General features: G+C 39.6%; 1 protein-coding gene across 1 annotated transcript; it reads left to right on the forward strand.

The window, feature by feature from the left end:
- Positions 1 to 14,886: 14,886 nt before the first annotated feature.
- Positions 14,887 to 16,707, forward strand: LOC137776210 (endogenous retrovirus group K member 8 Env polyprotein-like). Its single transcript, XM_068562452.1, has one exon. The coding sequence runs from the start codon at positions 14,887 to 14,889 to the stop codon at positions 16,705 to 16,707; it is 1,821 nt and encodes a 606-aa protein (XP_068418553.1).
- Positions 16,708 to 21,683: the final 4,976 nt, after the last annotated feature.

Genomic DNA, 21,683 nt, shown 5'->3' on the forward strand with positions numbered 1-21,683 from the left:
AACCAAGAGATCACTGAAGAAATCAAAGAGGAAATAAAAAACTACCTAGAGACAAATGACAATGAAAACACGACGACCCAAAACCTATGGGATGCAGCAAAAGCGGTTCTAAGAGGGAAGTTTATAGCTATACAAGCCTACCTCAAGAAACAAGAAAAATCTCAAGTAAACAATCTAACCTTACACCTAAAGAAACTAGAGAAAGAAGAACAAACAAAACCCAAAGTTAGCAGAAGGAAAGAAATCATAAAGATCAGAGCAGAAATAAATGAAATAGAAACAAAGAAAACAATAGCAAAGATCAATAAAACTAAAAGTTGGTTCTTTGAGAAGATAAACAAAATTGATAAGCCATTAGCCAGACTCATCAAGAAAAAGAGGGAGAGGACTCAAATCAATAAAATCAGAAATGAAAAAGGAGAAGTTACAACAGACACAGCAGAAATACAAAGCATCCTAAGAGACTACTACAAGCAACTTTATTCCAATAAAATGGACAACCTGGAAGAAATAGACAAATTCTTAGAAAGGTATAACCTTCCAAGACTGAATCAGGAAAAAATAGAAAATATGAACAGACCAATCACAAGAAATGAAATTGAAACTGTGATTAAAAATCTTCCAACAAACAAAAGTCCAGGACCAGATGGCTTCACAGGTTAATTCTATCAAACATTTAGAGAAGAGATAACACCCATCCTTCTCAAACTCTTCCAAAAAATTGCAGAGGAAGGAACACTCCCAAACTCATTCTATGAGGCCACCATCACCCTGATACCAAAACCAGACAAAGACACTACAAAAAAAGAAAATTACAGACCAATATCACTGATGAATATAGATGCAAAAATCCTCAACAAAATACTAGCAAACGGAATCCAACAACACATTAAAAGGATCATACACCACGATCAAGTGGGATTTATCCCAGGGATGCAAGGATTCTTCAATATACGCAAATCAATCAATGTGATACACCATATTAACAAATTGAAGAAGAAAAACCATATGATCATCTCAATAGATGCAGAAAAAGCTTTTGACAAAATTCAACACCCATTTCTGATAAAAACTCTCCAGAAAGTGGGCATAGAGGGAACCTACCTCAACATAATAAAGGCCATATATGACAAACCTACAGCAAACATCATTCTCAATGGTGAAAAACTGAAAGCATTTCCTCTAAGATCAGGAACGAGACAAGGATGTCCACTCTCACCACTATTATTCAACATAGTTCTGGAAGTCCTAGCCACGGCAATCAGAGAAGAAAAAGAAATAAAAGGAATACAAATTGGAAAAGAAGAAGTAAAACTGTCACTGTTTGCAGATGACATGATACTATACATAGAGAATCCTAAAACTGCCACCAGAAAACTGCTAGAACTAATTAATGAATATGGTAAAGTTGCAGGATACAAAATTAATGCACAGAAATCTCTTGCATTCCTATACACTAATGATGAAAAATCTGAAAGAGAAATTATGGAAACACTCCCATTTACCATTGCAACAAAAAGAATAAAATACTTAGGAATAAACCTACCTAGGGAGACAAAAGACCTGTATGCAGAAAACTATAAGACACTGATGAAAGAAATTATAGATGATACCAACAGATGGAGAGATATACCATGTTCTTGGATTGGAAGAATCAACATTGTGAAAATGAGTATACTACCCAAAGCAATCTACAGATTCAATGCAATCGCTATCAAATTACCAATGGCATTTTTTACGGAGCTAGAACAAATCATCTTAAAATTTGTATGGAGACACAAAAGACCCCGAATAGCCAAAGCAGTCTTGAGGCAAAAAAATGGAGCTGGAGGAATCAGACTCCCTGACTTCAGACTATACTACAAAGCTACAGTAATCAAGACAATATGGTACTGGCACAAAAACAGAAACATAGATCAATGGAACAAGATAGAAAGCCCAGAGATTAACCCACGCACCTATGGTCAACTAATCTATGACAAAGGAGGCAAAGATATACAATAGAGAAAAGACAGTCTCTTCAATAAGTGGTGCTGGGAAAACTGGACAGCTACATGTAAAAGAATGAAATTAGAATACTCCCTAACACCATACACAAAAATAAACTCAAAATGGATTAGAGACCTAAATATAAGACTGGACACTATAAAGCTCTTAGAGGAAAACATAGGAAGAACACTCTTTGACATAAATCACAGCAAGATCTTTTTTGATCCACCTCCTAGAGTAATGGAAATAAAAACAAAAATAAACAAGTGGGACCTAATGAAACTTCAAAGCTTTTGCACAGCAAAGGAAACCATAAAGAAGACGAAAAGACAACCCTCAGAATGGGAGAAAATATTTGCAAATGAATCAACGGACAAAGGATTAATCTCCAAAATATATAAACAGCTCATCCAGCTCAATATCAAAGAAACAAACACCCCAATCCAAAAATGGGCAGAAGACCTAAATAGACATTTCTCCAAAGAAGACATACAGACGGCCACAAAGCACATGAAAAGATGCTCAACATCACTAATTATTAGAGAAATGCAAATCAAAACTACAATGAGGTATCACCTCACTCCTGTTAGAATGGGCATCATCAGAAAATCTACAAACAACAAATGCTGGAGAGGGTGTGGAGAAAAGGGAACCCTCTTGCACTGTTGGTGGGAATGTAAATTGATACAGCCACTATGGAGAACAATATGGAGGTTCCTTAAAAAACTAAAAATAGAATTACCATATGACCCAGCAATCCCACTACTGGGCATATACCCAGAGAAAACCGTAATTCAAAAAGACACATGCACCCGAATGTTCATTGCAGCACTATTTACAATAGCTAGGTCATGGAAGCAAACTAAATGCCCATCAGCAGACGAATGGATAAAGAAGTTGTGGTACATATATACAATGGAATATTACTCAGCCATAAAAAGGAACGAAACTGTGTCATTTGTAGAGATGTGGATGGATCTAGAGACTGTCATACAGAGTGAAGTAAGTCAGAAAGAGAAAAACAAATATCGTATATTAATGCATGTATGTGGAACCTAGAAAAATGGTACAGATGAGCCAGTTTGCAGGGCAGAAGTTGAGACACAGATGTAGAGAATGGACATATGGACACCAAGGGGGAAAAACTGCGGTGAGGTGGGGATGGTGGTGTGCTGAATTGGGCGATTGGGATTGACATGTATACACTGATGTGTATAAAATTGATGCCTAATAAGAACCTGCAGTATAAAACAACAAACAAAACAACTAATACTAAACTTTCATTGGGTTATTTGTATGGAAATATGTTAATATAACTGTTTCAGACATTACATGAAATTTCTAAAAATCTTAAAAAAAAAAAAAAAAAAGAAATACATCTACACGTGGAACTGCTCCTACAGAACACCCACTGAATGCTGGCAGAAAACGTCAGACCTCCCAAAAGGCAAGAAACTCCCCCAGTACTTGGGTAGGGCAAAAGAAAAGAGAAATAACAGAGACAAAAGAATAGGGACAGCACCTGCACCAGTGGGAGGGAGCTGTGAAGGAGGAAAGATTTCCATGCACTAGGAAGCCCCTTCGCGGGTAGAGACTGCGGGAGGCAGAGGGGGGAAGCTTCGGAGCCACGGAGGAGAGCGCAGCCACAGGGGTGCGGAGGGCAAAGTGGAGAGATTCCCGCACGGAGGCTCGGTGCCGACCAGCACTCACCAGCCCGAGAGGCTTGTCTGCTCACCCGCCGGGGCGGGCGGGGCTGGGAGCTGAGGCTCAGCTTCGGTCGGATCGCAGGGAGAGGATTGGGGTTGGCGGCGTGAACACAGCCTGAAGGGGTTAGCGCACCACAGCTGGCTGGGAGGGAGACCGGGAAAACGTCTGCAGCTGCTGAAGAGGCAAGAGACTTTTTCTTGCCTCTTTGTTTCACGGTGCGCAAGAAGAGGGGATTCAGAGCGCCGCCTAAACGAACTCCAGAGACTGGCGCGAGCTGCGGCTATCAGCGCGGACCCCAGAGACGGGCGTGAGACCCTGGGGCTGCTGCTGCCACCTCCAAAAATCCTGTGTGCAAGCACAGGTCACTCTCCACACCGCCCCTCCCGGGAGCCTCTGCAGCCCGCCACTGCCAGGGTCCTGTGATCCAGGGACAACTTCCCCGGGAGAACGCACTGTATGCCTTAGGCTGGTGCAACGTCACGCCGGCCTCTGCCGCCACAGGCTCGCCCCGCCTCCTCTGTACCCCTCCCTCCCCGTGACCTGGGTGACCCAGAGCCCCCGAAGCAGCTGCTCCTTTAACCCCGTTCTGTCTGGGCGGGGAACAGACGCCCTCAGGTGACCTACACGCAGAGGCGGGTCCAAATCCAAAGCTGATCCCCAGGAGCTGTGCGAACAGAGAAGAGAAGGGGAAATCTCTCCCAGCAGCCTCAGAAGCAGCGGATTAAAACTCCACAAACAACTTGATGTGCCTGCATCTGTTGAATACCTGAATAGACAACGAATCATCCCAAATTCAGGAGGTGGACTTTGGGAGCAGGATATGTTAATTTTTCCCCTTTTCCTATTTTTTGGGAGTGTATATGTATATGCTTCTGGGTGAGATTTTGTCTGTATAGCTTTGCTTTATAATAGCTTTATTTTACTTCACAATATTATAGCCTCTTTCTTTCTTTCTATTTTTTCTCCCTTTTACTCTGAGCCGTGTGGACGAAAGGCTCTTGCTGCTCCAGCCAGGCATCAGGGCCGTACCTCTGAGGTGGGAGAGCCAACTTCAGGACACTGGTCCACAAGAGACCTCCCAGCTCCACGTAATACCAAATGGCAAAAATCTCTCAGAGATCTCCATCTCAACATCAAGACCCAGCACCACTCAATGACCAGCAAGCTACAGTGCTGAACACCCTATGCCAAACAACTAGCAAGACAGGAACACAGCCCCATCCATTAGCAGAGAGGCTGCCTAAAATCATAATAAGGCCACAGACACCCCAAAATACACCACCAGACGTGGACGTGCCCACCAGAAAGACAAGATCCAGCCTCATCCACCAGAACTCAGTCACTAGTTCCCTCCACCAGGAAGCCTACACAACCCACTGAACCAACCTTAGCCACTGGGGACAGATACCAAAAACAAACGGAGCTATGAACCTGCAGCCTGTGAAAAGGAGACCCCAAACACAGTAAGATAAGCAAAATGAGACGACAGAAAAACACACAGCAGATGAAGGAGCAGGGTCAAAACACACCAGACTTAACAACTGAAGAGGAAATAGGTAGTCTACCTGAAAAAGAATTCAGAATAATGATAAGATGATCCAAAATCTTGGAAATAGAATAGACAAAATGCAAGAAACATTTAACAAGGACGTAGAAGAACTAAAGAGGAACCAAGCAATGATGAAAAACACAATAAATGAAATTAAAAATACTCTAGATGGGATCAATAGCAGAATAACTGAGGCAGAAGAAAGGATAAGTGACCTGGAAGATAAAACGGTGGAAATAACTACTGCAGAGCAGGATAAAGAAAAAAGAATGAAAAGAACTGAGGACAGTCTCAGAGACCTTGGGGACAACATTAAACGCACCAACATTCGAATTATAGGGGTCCCAGAAGAAGAAGAGAAAAAGAAAGGGACTGAGAAAATAGTTGAAGAGATTATAGTTGAAAACTTCCCTAATATGGGAAAGGAAATAGTTAATCAAGTCCTGGAAGCACAGAGAGTCCCATAGAGGATAAACCCAAGGAGAAACACACCAAGACACATATTAATCAAACTGTCAAAAATTAAATATAAGGAAAACATATTAAAGGCAACAAGGGAAAAACAACAAATAACACACAAGGGAATCCCCATAAGGATAACATCTGATCTTTCAGCAGAAACTCTGCAAGCCAGAAGGGAGTGGCAGGATATACTTAAAGTGATGAAGGAGAAAAACCTACAACCAAGATTACTCTACCCAGCAAGGATCTCATTCAGATGTGATGGAGAAATTAAAATCTTTACAGACAAGCAAAAGCTGAGAGAGTTCAGCACCACCAAACCAGCTTTACAACAAATGCTAAAGGAACTTCTCTAGGCAAGAAACACAAGAAAAGGAAAACACCTACAATAACAAACCCAAAACATTTAAGAAAATGGGAATAGGAACATACATATCGATAATTACCTTGAATGTAAATGGATTAAATGCTCTCACCAAAAGACACAGGCTGGCTGAATGGATACAAAAACAAGACCCATATATATGCTGTCTACAAGAGACCCACTTCAGACCTAGAGACACATATAGACTGAAAGTGAGGGGATGGAAAAAGATATTCCATGCAAATGGAAATCAAAAGAAAGCTGGAGTAGCAATTCTCATATCAGACAAAATAGACTTTAAAATAAAGACTATTACAAGAGACAAAGAAGGACACTATATAATGATCAAGGGATCGATCCAAGAGGAAGGTATAACAATTGTAAATATTTATGCACCCAACATAGGAGCACCTCAATACATAAGGCAAATACTAACAGCCATAAAAGGGGAAATCGACAGAAACACAATCATAGTAGGGGACTTTAACACCCCACTTTCACCAATGGACAGATCATCCAACATGAAAATAAATAAGGAAACACAAGCTTTAAATGATACATTAAACAAGATGGACTTAATTGATATTTATAGGACATTCAACCCAAAAACAACAGAATACACATTTTTCTCAAGTGCTCATGCAACATTCTCCAGGATAGATCATATCTTGGGTCACAAATCAAGCCTTGGTAAATTTAAGAAAATTGAAATCGTATCAAGTATCTTTTCCAACCACAACGCTATGAGACTAGATATCAATTACAGGAAAAGATCTGTAAAAAATACAAACACATGGAGGCTACACAATACACTACTTAATAACGAAGTGATCACTGAAGAAATCAAAGGGGAAATCAAAAAATACCTAGAAACAAATGACAATGGAGATACGACGACCCAAAACCTATGGGACGCAGCAAAAGCAGTGCTAAGAGGGAAGTTTATAGCAATAAAAGCCTACCTCAAGAGACAGGAAACATCTCGAATAAACAACCTAACCTTGCACCTAAAGCAATTAGAGAAAGAAGAACAAAAAAGCCCCAAAGCCAGCAGAAGGAAATAAATTATAAAGATCAGGTCAGAAATAAATGAAAAAGAAATGAAGGAAACAATAGCAAAAATCAATGAAACTAAAAGCTGGTTCTTTGAGAAGATAAACAAAATTGATAAACCATTAGCCAGACTCATCAAGAGAAAAAGGGAGAAGACTCAAATCAATAGAATTAGAAATGAAAAAGGAGAAGTAACCACTGACACTGCAGAAATACAAAAGATCATGAGAGATTACTACAAGCAACTCTATGCCAATAAAATGGACAACCTGGAAGAAATGGACAGATTCTTAAAAATGCACAAACTGCCGAGCCTGAACCAGGAAGAAATAGAAAATATGAACAGACCAATCACAAGCACTGAAATTGAAACTGTGATTAAAAACCTTCCAACAAACAAAAGCCCAGGACCAGATGGCTTCACAGGTGAATTCTATCAAACATTTAGAGAAGAGCTAACACCTATCCTTCTCAAACTCTTCCAAAATATTGCAGAGGGAGGAACACTCCCAAACTCATTCTATGATGCTACCATCACCCTGAAACCAAAACCAGACAAAGATGTCACAAAGAAAGAAAACTACAGGCCAATATCACTGATGAACATAGATGCAAAAATCCTCAACAAAATACTAGCAAACAGAATCCAACAACACATTAAAAGGATTGTACACCATGATCAAGTGGGGTTTATCCCAGGAATGCAAGGATTCTTCAATATACGCAAATCACCCAATGTGATACACCATATTAACAAATTGAAGGAGAAAAACCATATGATCATCTCAATCGATGCAGAGAAAGCTTTCGACAAAATTCAACACCCATTTATGATAAAAGCCCTGCAGAAAGTAGGCATAGAGGGAACTTTCCTCAACATAATAAAGGCCATATATGACAAACCCACAGCCAACATTGTCCTCAATGGTGAAAAACTGAAACCATTTCCACTAAGATCAGGAACAAGACAAGGTTGCCCACTCTCACCACTATTATTCAACATAGTTTTGGAAGTGTTAGCCACAGCAATCAGAGAAGAAAAAGAAATAAAAGGAATCCAAATCGGAAAAGAAGAAGTAAAGCTGTCACTGTTTGCAGATGACATGATACTATACATAGAGAATCCTAAAGATGTTACCAGAAAACTCCTAGAGCTAATCAATGAATTTGGTAAAGTAGCAGGATACAAAATTAATGCACAGAAATCTCTTGCATTTCTGTACACTAATGACGAGAAATCTGAAAGTGAAATTAAGAAAACACTCCCATTTACCATTGCAACAAAAAGAATAAAATATCTAGGAGTAAACCTACCTAAGGAGACAAAAGACCTGTATGCAGAAAATTATAAGACACTGATGAAAGAAATTAAAGATGATACAAATAGATGGAGAGATATACCATGTTCCTGGATTGGAAGAATCAAAATTGTGAAAATGACTCTACTACCCAAAGCAATCTACAGATTCAATGCAATCCCTATCAAACTACCACTGGCATTTTTCACAGAACTAGAACAAAAAATTTCACAACTTGTATGGAAACACAAAAGACCCCGAATAGCCAAAGCAATCTTGAGAACGAAAAATGGAGCTGGGGGAATCAGGCTCCCTGACTTCAGACTATATTACAAAGCTTCAGTAATCAAGACAGTTTGGTACTGGCACAAAAACAGAAATATAGATCAATGGAACAGGATAGAAAGCCCAGAGATAAACCCACACACATATGGTCACCTTATCTTTGATAAAGGAGGCAAGCATATACAGTGGAGAAAAGACAGCCTCTTCAATAAGTGGTGCTGGGAAAATAGGACAGGTACATGTAAAAGTATGAAATTAGAACACTCCCTGACACCATGCACAAAAATAAACTCAAAATGGATTAAAGACCTAAGTGTAAGTGTGGTGGCCCCCAAGCTGTAAGCTTATTCAGCTTTCTGCTTTCCGGAGAACTGCTTGTCTCTTTCTTGGTATGCACTCCTGACGCTGCAGTATTGATCGTAAAAAAGGAAAATGGCTTGCGGCCAGTTTCGTTCCAGGTTCCTGCTCTGGATCTAAGAGCCCCTGGTTGTTCCCCAGAAGAAGGACGTGCTGCCCTGAGGGGGAAGTCTGTATCTCCAAAGAATGGCCCATAAGGCATGCTGACGCATAGATAGTGGCGCATAGATAGTGGCACATAGATAGTGGCGCATAGATAGTGGCGACAGAATTATGTGGAAATACAAGGTTTACTGATTTATTGTCTAATATTCGTTCCGTACTAAACCTATATATACATTCATGCTCTTTGAATAAACTTGCCTTGCAACCATCAGTTGTCTTGGCCCTTCTGACCCCATACTGGTGCTTTTCAGTTCCTTACCCCTCACCGCCAGGAACTTCTAGCTTTCTGCAGCCGGTCTGCGGCAAGTGGCGCCCGATCAGGGACCTGAGTGCGTGAGGCATTTCGGAAGATTTCAGGTAAGTAGAACTCTCGAGTGAGATAGTGTGGCCACAAGAAATAATTTCGTTTTTAAGACGGTAACTCGAGAAAGAGTCAGAAGTAAAATAATATGGGACAAAAGGGCTCTAAGGAGCGTGATTTATTTGCTCAGGTTTTGCTTTCAATGTTAAAAGCCCGTGGAACTAAGGTAACTACCTCACAACTTCTGGAATTTTTGCAATTAGTATATGATGCTTGTCCTTGGTTCCCTGAAGGAGGATCAGTGGACTTAGCAATTTGGACTCGTGTAGGATATGAGTTATCTAAATATGATGAAGCACATGGACCATCTTCTGTTTCAGTTTCCATTTTTAGCTTGTGGAATTTAATAAGAGATTGTTTTAATCCAATTTATGTATGATTCAGTTCCAAAATTAACAGCTAAATCTGTAGAACATATTGCTGCAGTAGCTACTGCTCCTCTGTTGCCACCGAGGATAAAGAGTGTTAATTCACTTGATGATGATGACTTTTCTTTTGATTTAGCGGGTGAAGAAGCCAAATATGAGGCTGAAAAATATCCTGAGGAAAATATTCTTCCACAGTTACAGCAATTACATGTCTCTGTCCCTATCCCTCCTAAGCTTAGCCCTTTACAACAAGCAGTACGGGGAGCTCTTAATAGGGGGGAGGATCCTTTATTCTGCTGCCCGGTGGTGGAACGACCCAATCCTCAAAATCCACAACAGAATAATCGGGAATATCAGCCTCTCTCCTTTAAGGTTTTGAAAGATTTAAAAGCAGCCTGTGCACAATATGGGCCTATAGCCCCTTTCACTATTACTATGTTGGATACTATTGCAACAGAAGCATTGCCTCCAGCAGACTGGAAATCTATTGCTCGTGCTTGTCTCACTGGTGGCGACTATTTACTTTGGAAATCAGAATATTATGAAAAGGCTGCTGAACAAGCTGAAAGAAATACTGCACATAATGTGCTAGTAAATTATGAGATGTTGATTGGGGAAGGACAACATCAGTTATTACAGGATCAATTAGCTTTCCCGTTTGTGGCTTATGCTCAGATCAATCATATAGCTCTACATGCATGGAAACATTTACCTGCCTCCACTAGGACTGAAGACCTTGCTAAAATAAGGCAAGGGGCAGATGAACCTTATGCTGATTTTGTGGCTAGATTATTACAGGCTGTGAATAGAATTATTTCTGATGGTCCTCCTGGAGCAATCATCGTCAAACAATTGGCTTTCGAATATGCTAATAATATTTGTCAAGCAGCTATACGTCCATGGAAAAGGAAAGGAAATTTAGAGGATTATATTCGAGTTTGTTCTGATATTGGATCATCTTACTTACAGGGAGCAGCTATAGCTGCAGCCCTAACTAAGGCAGGATTTGGGCCAAATGCTAAAAGTAAAAACTGTTTTAAATGTGGGAAGCCAGGTCATTTTGCAAAAAATTGTACTGTTGATACTCCTAATATGCCTGTCGTAAATTCTGTGCCTCAAGGTAAATCTCCTCCTCCCACAATTTGTCCCCGATGCCAAAGAGGACGGCATTGGGCTAAAGAATGTCGATCAGTGACTCATAAAGATGGAACTCCCTTGTCGGGAAACTTCCGGAGGGGCCTGTTCCGGCCCCATCAAACAATTGGAGCAATGTCAATAATCCCCCCACAACCTGCTCCACCGCCTCCAGCTCAGACCTTTGTTCCTCAGGGAATGGAATGTCCTCCCTTCAAAGGGCCACGCCAAATAGTGCAGGACTGGACCTCTGTGCCTCCACCCAATTCTTATTAACCTCGGATATGGGACCCCAAGCCCTTCCTACGGGAACTTTTGGGCCTTTACCCCAGGGAACGGTTGGTATAATCCTTGGAAGAAGTAGTATGTCTATGAAAGGCTTAACTATTATTCCTGGGGTGATTGATGCTGATTATGAAGGGGAATTAAAGGTTATGGTTCAAACATCAAAAGGATATTTTCTTATCACGCCCGGTATGAGAATAGCTTAGCTTCTATTAATTCCATATATACCAGAAGGAAAAATTTTACAACATAACAAAAGAGGAACTGGGGCTTTCGGTTCCTCTGATGCAGTTTACTGGATTCAACAAATTGGTAGGGAAAGACCACAATTGGTATTAAAAATAAATGGAAGGCCTTTTTCTGGGTTATTAGATACTGGTGCTGATGTTTCTGTTATTTCGTTTATACATTGGCCAAAAAATTGGCCCGTGCACCAAACCATTACACAGTTGCAAGGTATTGGCCAATCTAATTATCCACAACAAAGTTCGCAATACCTACATTGGCAGGATGCTGAAGGTAATCAAGGAATATTCAAACCCTACGTATTGCCCGGATTGCCAGTTAACCTTTGGGGAAGAGATATATTACAACAAATGGGAATCCTATTGCTTAGTCCCAACCCTACTGTAACTAATATATTGTTAAATCAAGGGTATGATCCTAGGAATGGTTTGGGAAAAAATCAACAGGGAAATAAATTACCCTTACAGACTGATAATAAACGGGATAAAACAGGCTTGGGTTTTTTCTAGGGGCCTTGGATTCTCCTCCACCACATGCTGACCCTATAACTTGGATTTCTGATAATCCTGTCTGGGTGGACCAATGGCCCCTTTCTAAGGAGAAATTAATGGCGGCCCATAATATAATTAATGAACAGCTTGCTTTGGGCAGACTAGAAAAGTCTAATAGCCCTTGGAATACTCCTATATTTGTTATAAAGAAAAAATCGGGAAAATATCGTTTATTGCAAGATTTACGTGCTGTTAATCAAACTATGGTAATTATGGGAGCTCTGCAACCAGGTTTGCCTTCTCCTGCAGCCATACCTAAAAATTATATGATTATTATTATTGATCTTAAGGATTGCTTTTTTACTATTCCTCTATTTCCGGCTGATAAGTTGCGATTTGCTTTTAGCTTACCCTCTTTAAATTTTATAGAACCTATGCAACGTTATCAATGGAAAATGCTGCCTCAGGGTATGGCTAATAGTCCTACTTTATGTCAACAGTTTGTAGCTCAAGTTATTGCCCCTGTTCGTAAACAGTTCCCTCAGATATATTTTATTCATTATATGGATGATTTATTACTTGCTTATTCTGATAAACATATTTTACTTAAGGCTTATAATTCCCTTCAAAGTCATTTGTCACGATCAGGACTAGTCATTGCTGCTGACAAAGTACAGATGAACCCACCTTTCTCATATCTTGGTAAGTATATCACAAATTATAATATTACACCTCAGAAGATAGAGATACGGACTGACGTTCTTAAAACTTTAAATGATTTTCAAAAGTTATTAGGAGATATTAATTGGCTGCGACCTTCTTTAAAATTAACTACGGGTCAGTTACAGCCTCTTTTTAATATCCTAAAGGGAAGTCCTGATCCTTCTTCCCCTCGTATTTTAACTTCTGAAGCTCAACAAGCACTCAAGCTTGTAAACAAAGCAATACAATCTGCTCAGCTAACTAGAATTGAGCCTTCTTTACCTATACTATTAATAATCTGTGCTACGTCACATACCCCTACCGCCTTATTATGGCAAGAAACAGGAATTCTTGAATGGATTCATATGAAAAATATGCCTAATAAAGTCATTACACCTTATTATGAGTTAATAGCAACCCTTGTTCAATTGGGTCGTAGAAGAAATATTCAGTTGGTAGGATATGAACCAAATTCTATTATTATACCTTATACTACTTATCAATATTCTTGGCTATTATTTGTCTCTGATTTTTGGGCTCTTGCTTTTGCTGGATATTCAGGAATTATTGATAATCATTATCCTTCTAATAAGCTCCTTCATTTTGCTACTCAACATCTATTTATTTTTCCTAAAACTATCTGTTCAACTCCTATTCTCAATGCCCCAAATGTTTTTACTGATGGTTCTGCCAATGGCATCGCTGTGGTTATTTCTGATGACTTACTTCATAAAGAACAAACAGATCATACCTCTGCCCAACGAGTTGAATTACATGCGATTTCCTTGGCTTTTCAAATCTTTTCACATTGTTCTTTTAATCTCTATACGGATGGCCATTATTTGGTTACTATTTTGCGTAACATAGAAACTGCTATAATTGGCAATACTGTTGATTCTCAATTGTTTCAGACTTTCTTTCAACTACAAAAGATTATTCGTCAGTATGACTTTCCTGTAGCCATATTACATATTCGAGCCCATTCAGGTCTCCCTGGCCCATTGTCTTTGGGAAATCAATTGGCTGACGAAAATACAAAGATTATAGCCTTAAGTTTATCTCAACCTCAGGATCTTGCTACTCAATCACATAATTTACATCATCAATCTGCTGCTATGCTTCAAAAACAATTCTCTATTTCTAGAGAAACAGCCCGATACATTGTTAAGTCCTGCTCTAAATGTTTACCCCACCTTCCTGTTCCACAATTTGGAGTCAATCCTCGGGGTTTACTCCCTCATCATCTTTGGCAAATGGATGTTACTCATATTCCCTCTTTTGGTAAATTACAATTTGTTCATGTAACTGTTGATACTTACTCTAATTTTATATGTGCTACGCCTTTGGCTGGGGAATCTACTAAATATGTAATTACTCATTTATTTCATTGTTTTGCATCTATGGGAATTCCTAAAGCTTTAAAAACAGATAATCCTCCAGGATATACAAGTAAAGCTTTTGCCAATTTTTGTGCAACTTTCCATATTTCACATAAAACAGGCATTCCCTACAATCCTCAGGGTCAAGGTATTGTATAACGTGCCAACCAACAATTAAAAATTACATTACAAAAAATAAAAAAGGGGGAATATGATAGATCTCCTCAGATTATGCTTAATCATGCTTTATTTATTTTAAATTTTTTAACTTTAGATGCATTTAGTCACACGCCTTATGAACGATTGTTTACGGGTCTTTCTGGAACCCCTCCTGAAAAAGCGCTTGTTAAATGGAAAGATCCCATGACTAACCTTTGGCATGGACCAGACCCTGTTTTAGTATGGGGCCGAGGCCATGTTTGTGTTTTCCCTAGGGAGGCAGACTCTCCTCGGTGGCTCCCGGAGCGCTTGGTTCGACATTATCATGCCATCACCAATAAACACCCTGACTCGAAGAATGCGTCGCCTGAGGCTCTCGCAATCGACCACAGCACACCCCAACCGGTTCCCCCGGCGGACGAGAAGAATGCGGCGACGGAGTAGGAGACAACTTGTCAGGGAGGCGAGGGGAGATCGAAATCAAATTACTTAGTATCAATTGCACTGTTTAGTATTTCAAGCACGTAGGATTATGGAGGAGAGTGCTCATCCTCGCTCTCCTCTTACCTTTTTTTTAGCCATGATAGCTGTATTGGCAGCCCCACCTATAGAGGCTAAATCTTATTGGGCTTATGTACCCGATCCTCCTTTATTACAACCTGTTACATGGTCGGAAGCTGACCTTCCAATTTTCTATAATGATTCTACTTTTGGAAGAGTGCTAGGAAATTTGCCTATTACTAATACTTCTGTTAATTACTCTAATTGGTTTAATACTTCCCCTGTTTGTTTAAGTCCTATGAGTACCAATTCGGGTTGTGTTAAGGCTGTTGCTTTAGAACATGCTATTTTTTACCAAACCACTGTAAATTCTCAATTTTTAACTCATTTACGTAAAAATTATAAAGCTGTGGGATCTAATATTTGTCTTCCTTGCAAACAGACTGTTTCTAGACGAGAAGATTTATCCACCTTTGTATTTTGGTATAAGGATAACGTTCCCATTCACATGAATGCTAGAGTAACTAAGCTTGCTTCTAATACTTCGTTGGATCATTCTCTATGCATATATCACTTGAGGATTGAAGATACTGGACATTATTTGTGTATTGAAACTACCATAGTTAATCAAGGGACGTTATTAGCTGGACATCAAATTACGGTCGTAAAGACTGTCACAGGACTAAAATTTCCTGCTTTTATGGCTTCTGAATTCCCGCAGTCTGATTTTCCTGTTTGTAATGATACATGGACTAAAGCCTCTGTCTGGTGTACTTTAGATTATGATAATGGCACCATACTAGTTTCTTCTGTCCCCGTTAATAATAACAGCCTTGTTTTTTACAAGCAATGGGAATTCTGGAAACTTGCCTTATCCTTTTCTTATAGACCGGTGATTACTTGCGTCGCTCCTCCTTATGCTTTATTGATTGGAGATTTAATTGTAGAAAACACTATGAATCCTATAGGTTATAATATTATTTGTGTTAATTGTATCTTTAGTAGTTGTGTTTTGCCCGTTAAAGGATCTACATCTGTTATGATTATGAAGCAACCTTCTTATATAATGTTACCTGTTAATTTGTCTGAACCATGGTATCATAACACTGGCATGCAAGCCTGGCTGGAATTGGCTGAAGCATTAAAACGACCAAAGAGATTTATAGGTGTTTTAATATGTGCAATCCTAGCCTTAGCAGCTTTAACTGCTACTGCGGCCACTGCTGGGATTGCTCTTTTACAAACTATTCACCAGGCTCATTATGTTAATCAGTTATCTAAAAATACTAGTGTAGCATTAGCCCTACAAAGTCATATTGATACCCAACTAAAAACGGAAGTAGATGAATTAAAAAATGTTCTAATAGGAATAGGGGATCAAGTTATGGCTTTAAAATTAAAAATGCGTTTGATTTGTCATGCCAAATATACCTGGATTTGTGTAACTCAACATTTATATAATGATTCACAATGGGATTGGGAAAAAGTAAAAATGCATATATTAAGTGTATGGACTGATGGACACATTAGCCTTGATATTCAAAAGTTAAATGCCGAAATACAAGCTATTCAAGAGGCCCACCTGGAAGAAGATGGACCCCAGAATTTGATTCAAGGATTATTAGATCAACTACAAGGGCTAAATCCGATACAATGGATTCATGGAGGGCTCTCAGGCCTGATATCAATTGGTGTACTACTTTTATTGGTGATCGGTTTATTACCTTGTGTTGTTAGATTTGTAATGGGGCGCTTCGCTGTCTTGCGTCAGGATGTTCATGGCTTAAAACTACATTATCAAGCTTTAAAAAATAATAAAAAAGGGGGAAATGTGGTGGCCCCCAAGCTGTAAGCTTATTCAGCTTTCTGCTTTCCGGAGAACTGCTTGTCTCTTTCTTGGTATGCACTCCTGACGCTGCGGTATTGATCGTAAAAAAGGAAAATGGCTTGCGGCCAGTTTCGTTCCAGGTTCCTGCTCTGGATCTAAGAGCCCCTGGTTGTTCCCCAGAAGAAGGACGTGCTGCCCTGAGGGGGAAGTCTGTATCTCCAAAGAATGGCCCATAAGGCATGCTGACGCATAGATAGTGGCGCATAGATAGTGGCACATAGATAGTGGCGCATAGATAGTGGCGACAGAATTATGTGGAAATACAAGGTTTACTGATTTATTGTCTAATATTCGTTCCGTACTAAACCTATATATACATTCATGCTCTTTGAATAAACTTGCCTTGCAACCATCAGTTGTCTTGGCCCTTCTGACCCCATACTGGTGCTTTTCAGTTCCTTACCCCTCACCGCCAGGAACTTCTAGCTTTCTGCAGCCGGTCTGCGGCATGTAAGGGCAGACACTATCAAACTCTTAGAGGAAAACATAGGCAGAACACTCTATGACATACATCACAGCAAGATTCTTTTTGACCCAGCTCCCAGAGAAATGGAAATAAGGACACAAATAAACAAATGGGACCTAATGAAACTTAAAAGCTTTTGCACAGCAAAGGAAACCATAAACAACACCAAAAGACAACCCTCAGAATGGGAGAAAATATTTGCAAATGAAGCAACTGACAAAGGATTAATCTCCAAGATTTACAAGCAGCTCATGCAGCTCAATAGCAAAAAAACGAACAACCCAATCCAAAAATGGGCAGAAGAACTAAATAGACATTTCTCCAAAGAAGATATACAGATGGCCTACAGACACATGAAAGAATGCTCAACATCATTAATCATTAGAGAAATGCAAATCAAAACTACAATGAGATATCATCTCACACCGGTCAGAATGGCCATCATCAAAAAATCTACAAACAATAAATGCTGGAGAGGGTGTGGAGGAAAGGGAACACTCTTGCACTGTTGGTGGGAATGTAAATTTGATACAGCCACTATGGAGAACAGTATGGAGGTTCCTTAAAAAACTACAAATAGAACTACCATACGACCCAGCAATCCCACTACTGGGCATATACCCTGAGAAAACCATAGGTCAAAAAGAGTCATGTACCAAAATGTTCATTGCAGCTCTATTTACAATAGCCAGGACATGGAAGCAACCTAAATGTCCATCGACAGATGAATGGATAAAGAAGATGTGGCACATATATACAATGGAATATTACTCAGCCATAAAAAGAAATGAAATGGAGATACTTGTAATGAGGTGGATGGAGTTAGAGTCTGTCATACAGAGTGAAGTAAGTCAGAAAGAGAAAAACAAATACAGTATGCTAACACATATATATGGAATCTAAGGGAAAAAAAAAAAAAAAGGCCATGAAGAACCTAGTGTCAAGATGGGAATAAAGACACAGACCTACTAGAGAATGGACTTGAGGATATGGGGAGGGGGTGGGGTGAGATGTGACAGGGTAAGAGAGTGTCATGGACATATATACACTACCAAATGTAAAATAGATAACTAGTGGGAAGCAGCCGCATAGCACAGGGAGATGAGCTCGGTGCTTTGTGACCACCTAGAGGGGTGGGATGGGGAGGGTGGGAGGGAGGGAGATGCAAGAGGGAAGAGAAATGGGAACATATTGTATATGTATAACTGATTCACTTTGTTATAAAGCAGAAGCTAACACACCATTGTAAGGCAATTATACTTCAATAAAGATGTTTAAAAAAAAATTCTAATCATTTTTTTAAAACTATTTACTTAAAGATTTGGTAAAATGAGATGAAGCAATGAGTTAGCTTATGGTACTGCAAGTGTCAATGTAATGGCCTTTAATTTTGAATGTGTTCATTATTTTGTTTAGTTTTCTAATTTTTAAGATAAGTTAGAACTGTGGTAATTAACAATGTTGCAAAGTTAAAAATAACTGCAGAATTAGAGATACATAGGTAAAGAATGTATCTAAGGAAGAATATCAGTTTGAAAAGCAACAATTGCAATCATAGGTGTATCCCCTTCTGGCTCTGCCCATGGTTTCTGCCATGTAACAGCTATACATTAATTCAAATTCATTGAATCATGGAGAAAAGGTAAATTTATCAAGTTTTATTGATTTTTTTTCTTAAGAAATAATTTTTATTTTCATGGCAGTGATAGAAAATTTACTCTGAATGGAAAACATGAGTTTTAAGCATGGAAGGCAGAAAGCTAGGGGAAAATATCTTGAGTCTCACGATTTTTCTTCTGCTCTCCTCCAATGTCTCCTTTTGCTGTGACTGGCTCATGCTTCTCACAGTAGTGAGCAGTGCTGGGTTAGAACCACATAGTTAGGCTAACTCCTGGTGCAGACACACAAAACTAACAAACAGTTCCTGTTAAATAGGCTGAACCGTGCACTTTTCTGTTTCTCCTGATATAACCACAGGGCCCTACACAATATCTAGGACTTCCTCCCCATGACATCGCCAGAGCTCTCAGGAACAAGATAAGCATAGTATGTACGCCAACCAAATCAATGTGTGAACACACAGAAATATTACTCATAGAGCTCTAATTGACTCAATGATGCTTAGCTCTGAACTCTCAAATGGGCAGAGTGACTGAAAAGAGCTAAAATTAAATATGCCCATCAGGGCTTCCCTGGTGGTGCAGTGGTTAAGAATCTGTCTGCCAATGTAAGGGACGTGGGTTCGATCCCTGTCCGGGAAGATCCCACATGCCACAGAGCAGCTAAGCCCGTGCACCACAGCTACTGAGTCCGCGCTCTAGAGCCCATGAGCCACAACTACTGAGCCTGCGTGCCACAACTACTAAAGCCCATGTGCCTAGAGTCTGTGCTCCTCAACAAGAGAAGCCACTGCAATGAGAAGCCCCTGCACTACAACGAAGAGGAGCCCCCGCTCGCCGCAACTAGAGAAAGCCCGTGAGCAGCAACGAAGACCCAACACAGCCAAAAAAAAAAAAAATTAATTAATTAAAAAAAAATGCCCATCAGGCTACATGTCTCCACTTCATTCATAGCAGCACATGAATTGCACCTCAGATGCACCGTTGTCCTGTGTGATGAAGAGTGAGAGGGAGAGAAGCCCCAGTAAACCAATGTAGACCAAAGTAAGCATGGCCACAGAAGAAACCAGGAGAAATAAAACATGCTGGGCTCTAGAGGGGTGCTGTCCAGAGAGTGGACAAGAAAAACAAAGGCACTGATGCTGAGGAATCTACCTGAGATATGAACCTCTCTTTGCAGCTTGGAATACTCCCCCTATATGCCTCTAATAGTTTACTATTTTTACTTTGTAGGTTTGGTTATTATTATTATTATTATCATTATCATTATTATTATTATTATTATTATTTTTAACATCTTTATTGGAGTATAATTGCTTTACAATAGTGTGTTAGTTTCTGCTTTATAACAAAGTGAATCAGTTATACATATACATATATCCCCATATCTCTTCCCTCTTGCGTCTCCCTCCCTCCTACCCTCCTTATCCCACCCCTCTAGGTGGTCACAGAGCACCTGAGCTGATCTCCCTGTGTTATGCAGCTGCTTCCCACTAGCTATCTATTTTACATTTGGTAGTGTATATATGTCTATGCCACTCTCTCACTTTGTCCCAGCTTACCCTTCCCCCTCCGCCTGTCCTCAAGTCCATTCTCTAGTAGGTCTGCGTCTTTATTCCCATCTTGCCCCTAGGTTCTTCATGACCATTTTTTTTTTTTTTGGTTATTATTTTAAATCAGGGATGGTGGTATAATCTCTCTGACCAACCTCGGTGTATAGCAGCCTAGAGCCAAAATGTTTTATTCATGAATGATGTCTTTTTTTAATAAACTATAAAAATGTGAAACTATAAAAGTGACATATACCTAATAATGAGTGAACCAATAAACCCACCAGGCAAATTTGCTCTGCAAGTGGAAAAAACTGACTTTGTATAACAAATTGCAGAATTATTAATCCTGTTTGAAACCCTTTTTATATCACACCATTTACTTTAATTCTTATTAGTTTGACCATTATCATACATTATGCATTTTTCTTTGTACTTTTTGGGAAGGAAAGTGGTGGCTAATGTGTACTCTTGAACTTTCAAGGCCTCTGAGGAAGTTCAGGGGAAGGCCCTGACCAGCTGGCGAAGGGAGGGGGAGGGAGGCCCCCCTGCTGCGGAAGACTCTTTTGACATCTTGATTGACAGAAATCTCCAGTTTTCCTCTGGAAGGAGGTTCTTTCTCCAGGCAGGGTAGAAGAGAGACAAACACTAGAAATAAGCAGGTTCTTGTCTCTAGTGGCTTCCAGTAAGTTTATCACCACATCTGCCAAAGAATATTCTTTTATAATTAAATAAATAAGTAGGGATGATATCAAATCCCTGAGATTTTAAAGGAATTCTGAGAAAGAAAACAACTATATAGGTGTTGAGGCCTATATTAAAAAGTTAGTCCCCTTTCAAAAGATTACCCATATTAGCTAGAGGAAAAAAGCAACATTGAAAACCTACAATGTCAACACACTTTGAGGGAGGGCTATTAGCAATGCAAATATGGAACCACCTAAACTTGCACTAATGAATTAGAATGAGTGAAAGATAGCATACGTGCTGGCTTTCTATTAAAAGATTTAAATGTTTTGAGAGATGTAGACCCATCCATCTATTTTAGATAACATTCTTAGCTCGAACCTCAATTACATTATGTACACCCTAGGTTTTAGGTTTTTATCAGATACATGTTATGGTGAGCAATTCTAGACTCACCCTCCCACATGGAGGAAAAACAAGGGGATAGTATTGGTACAGGAAAATAGGTGGCACAAAATATGTGCCTGTTTCTCAGATTCTCAGAATTGTGGGGTAAATGGTTGAATAGGAGAAAGGGATAATTAGAAGAGTATATTTCACTAAGTTCCCTTTGGGGCA

Source organism: Eschrichtius robustus, chromosome 14 (assembly GCF_028021215.1).
Source record: "Eschrichtius robustus isolate mEscRob2 chromosome 14, mEscRob2.pri, whole genome shotgun sequence".
NCBI lineage: Eukaryota > Metazoa > Chordata > Mammalia > Artiodactyla > Eschrichtiidae > Eschrichtius > Eschrichtius robustus.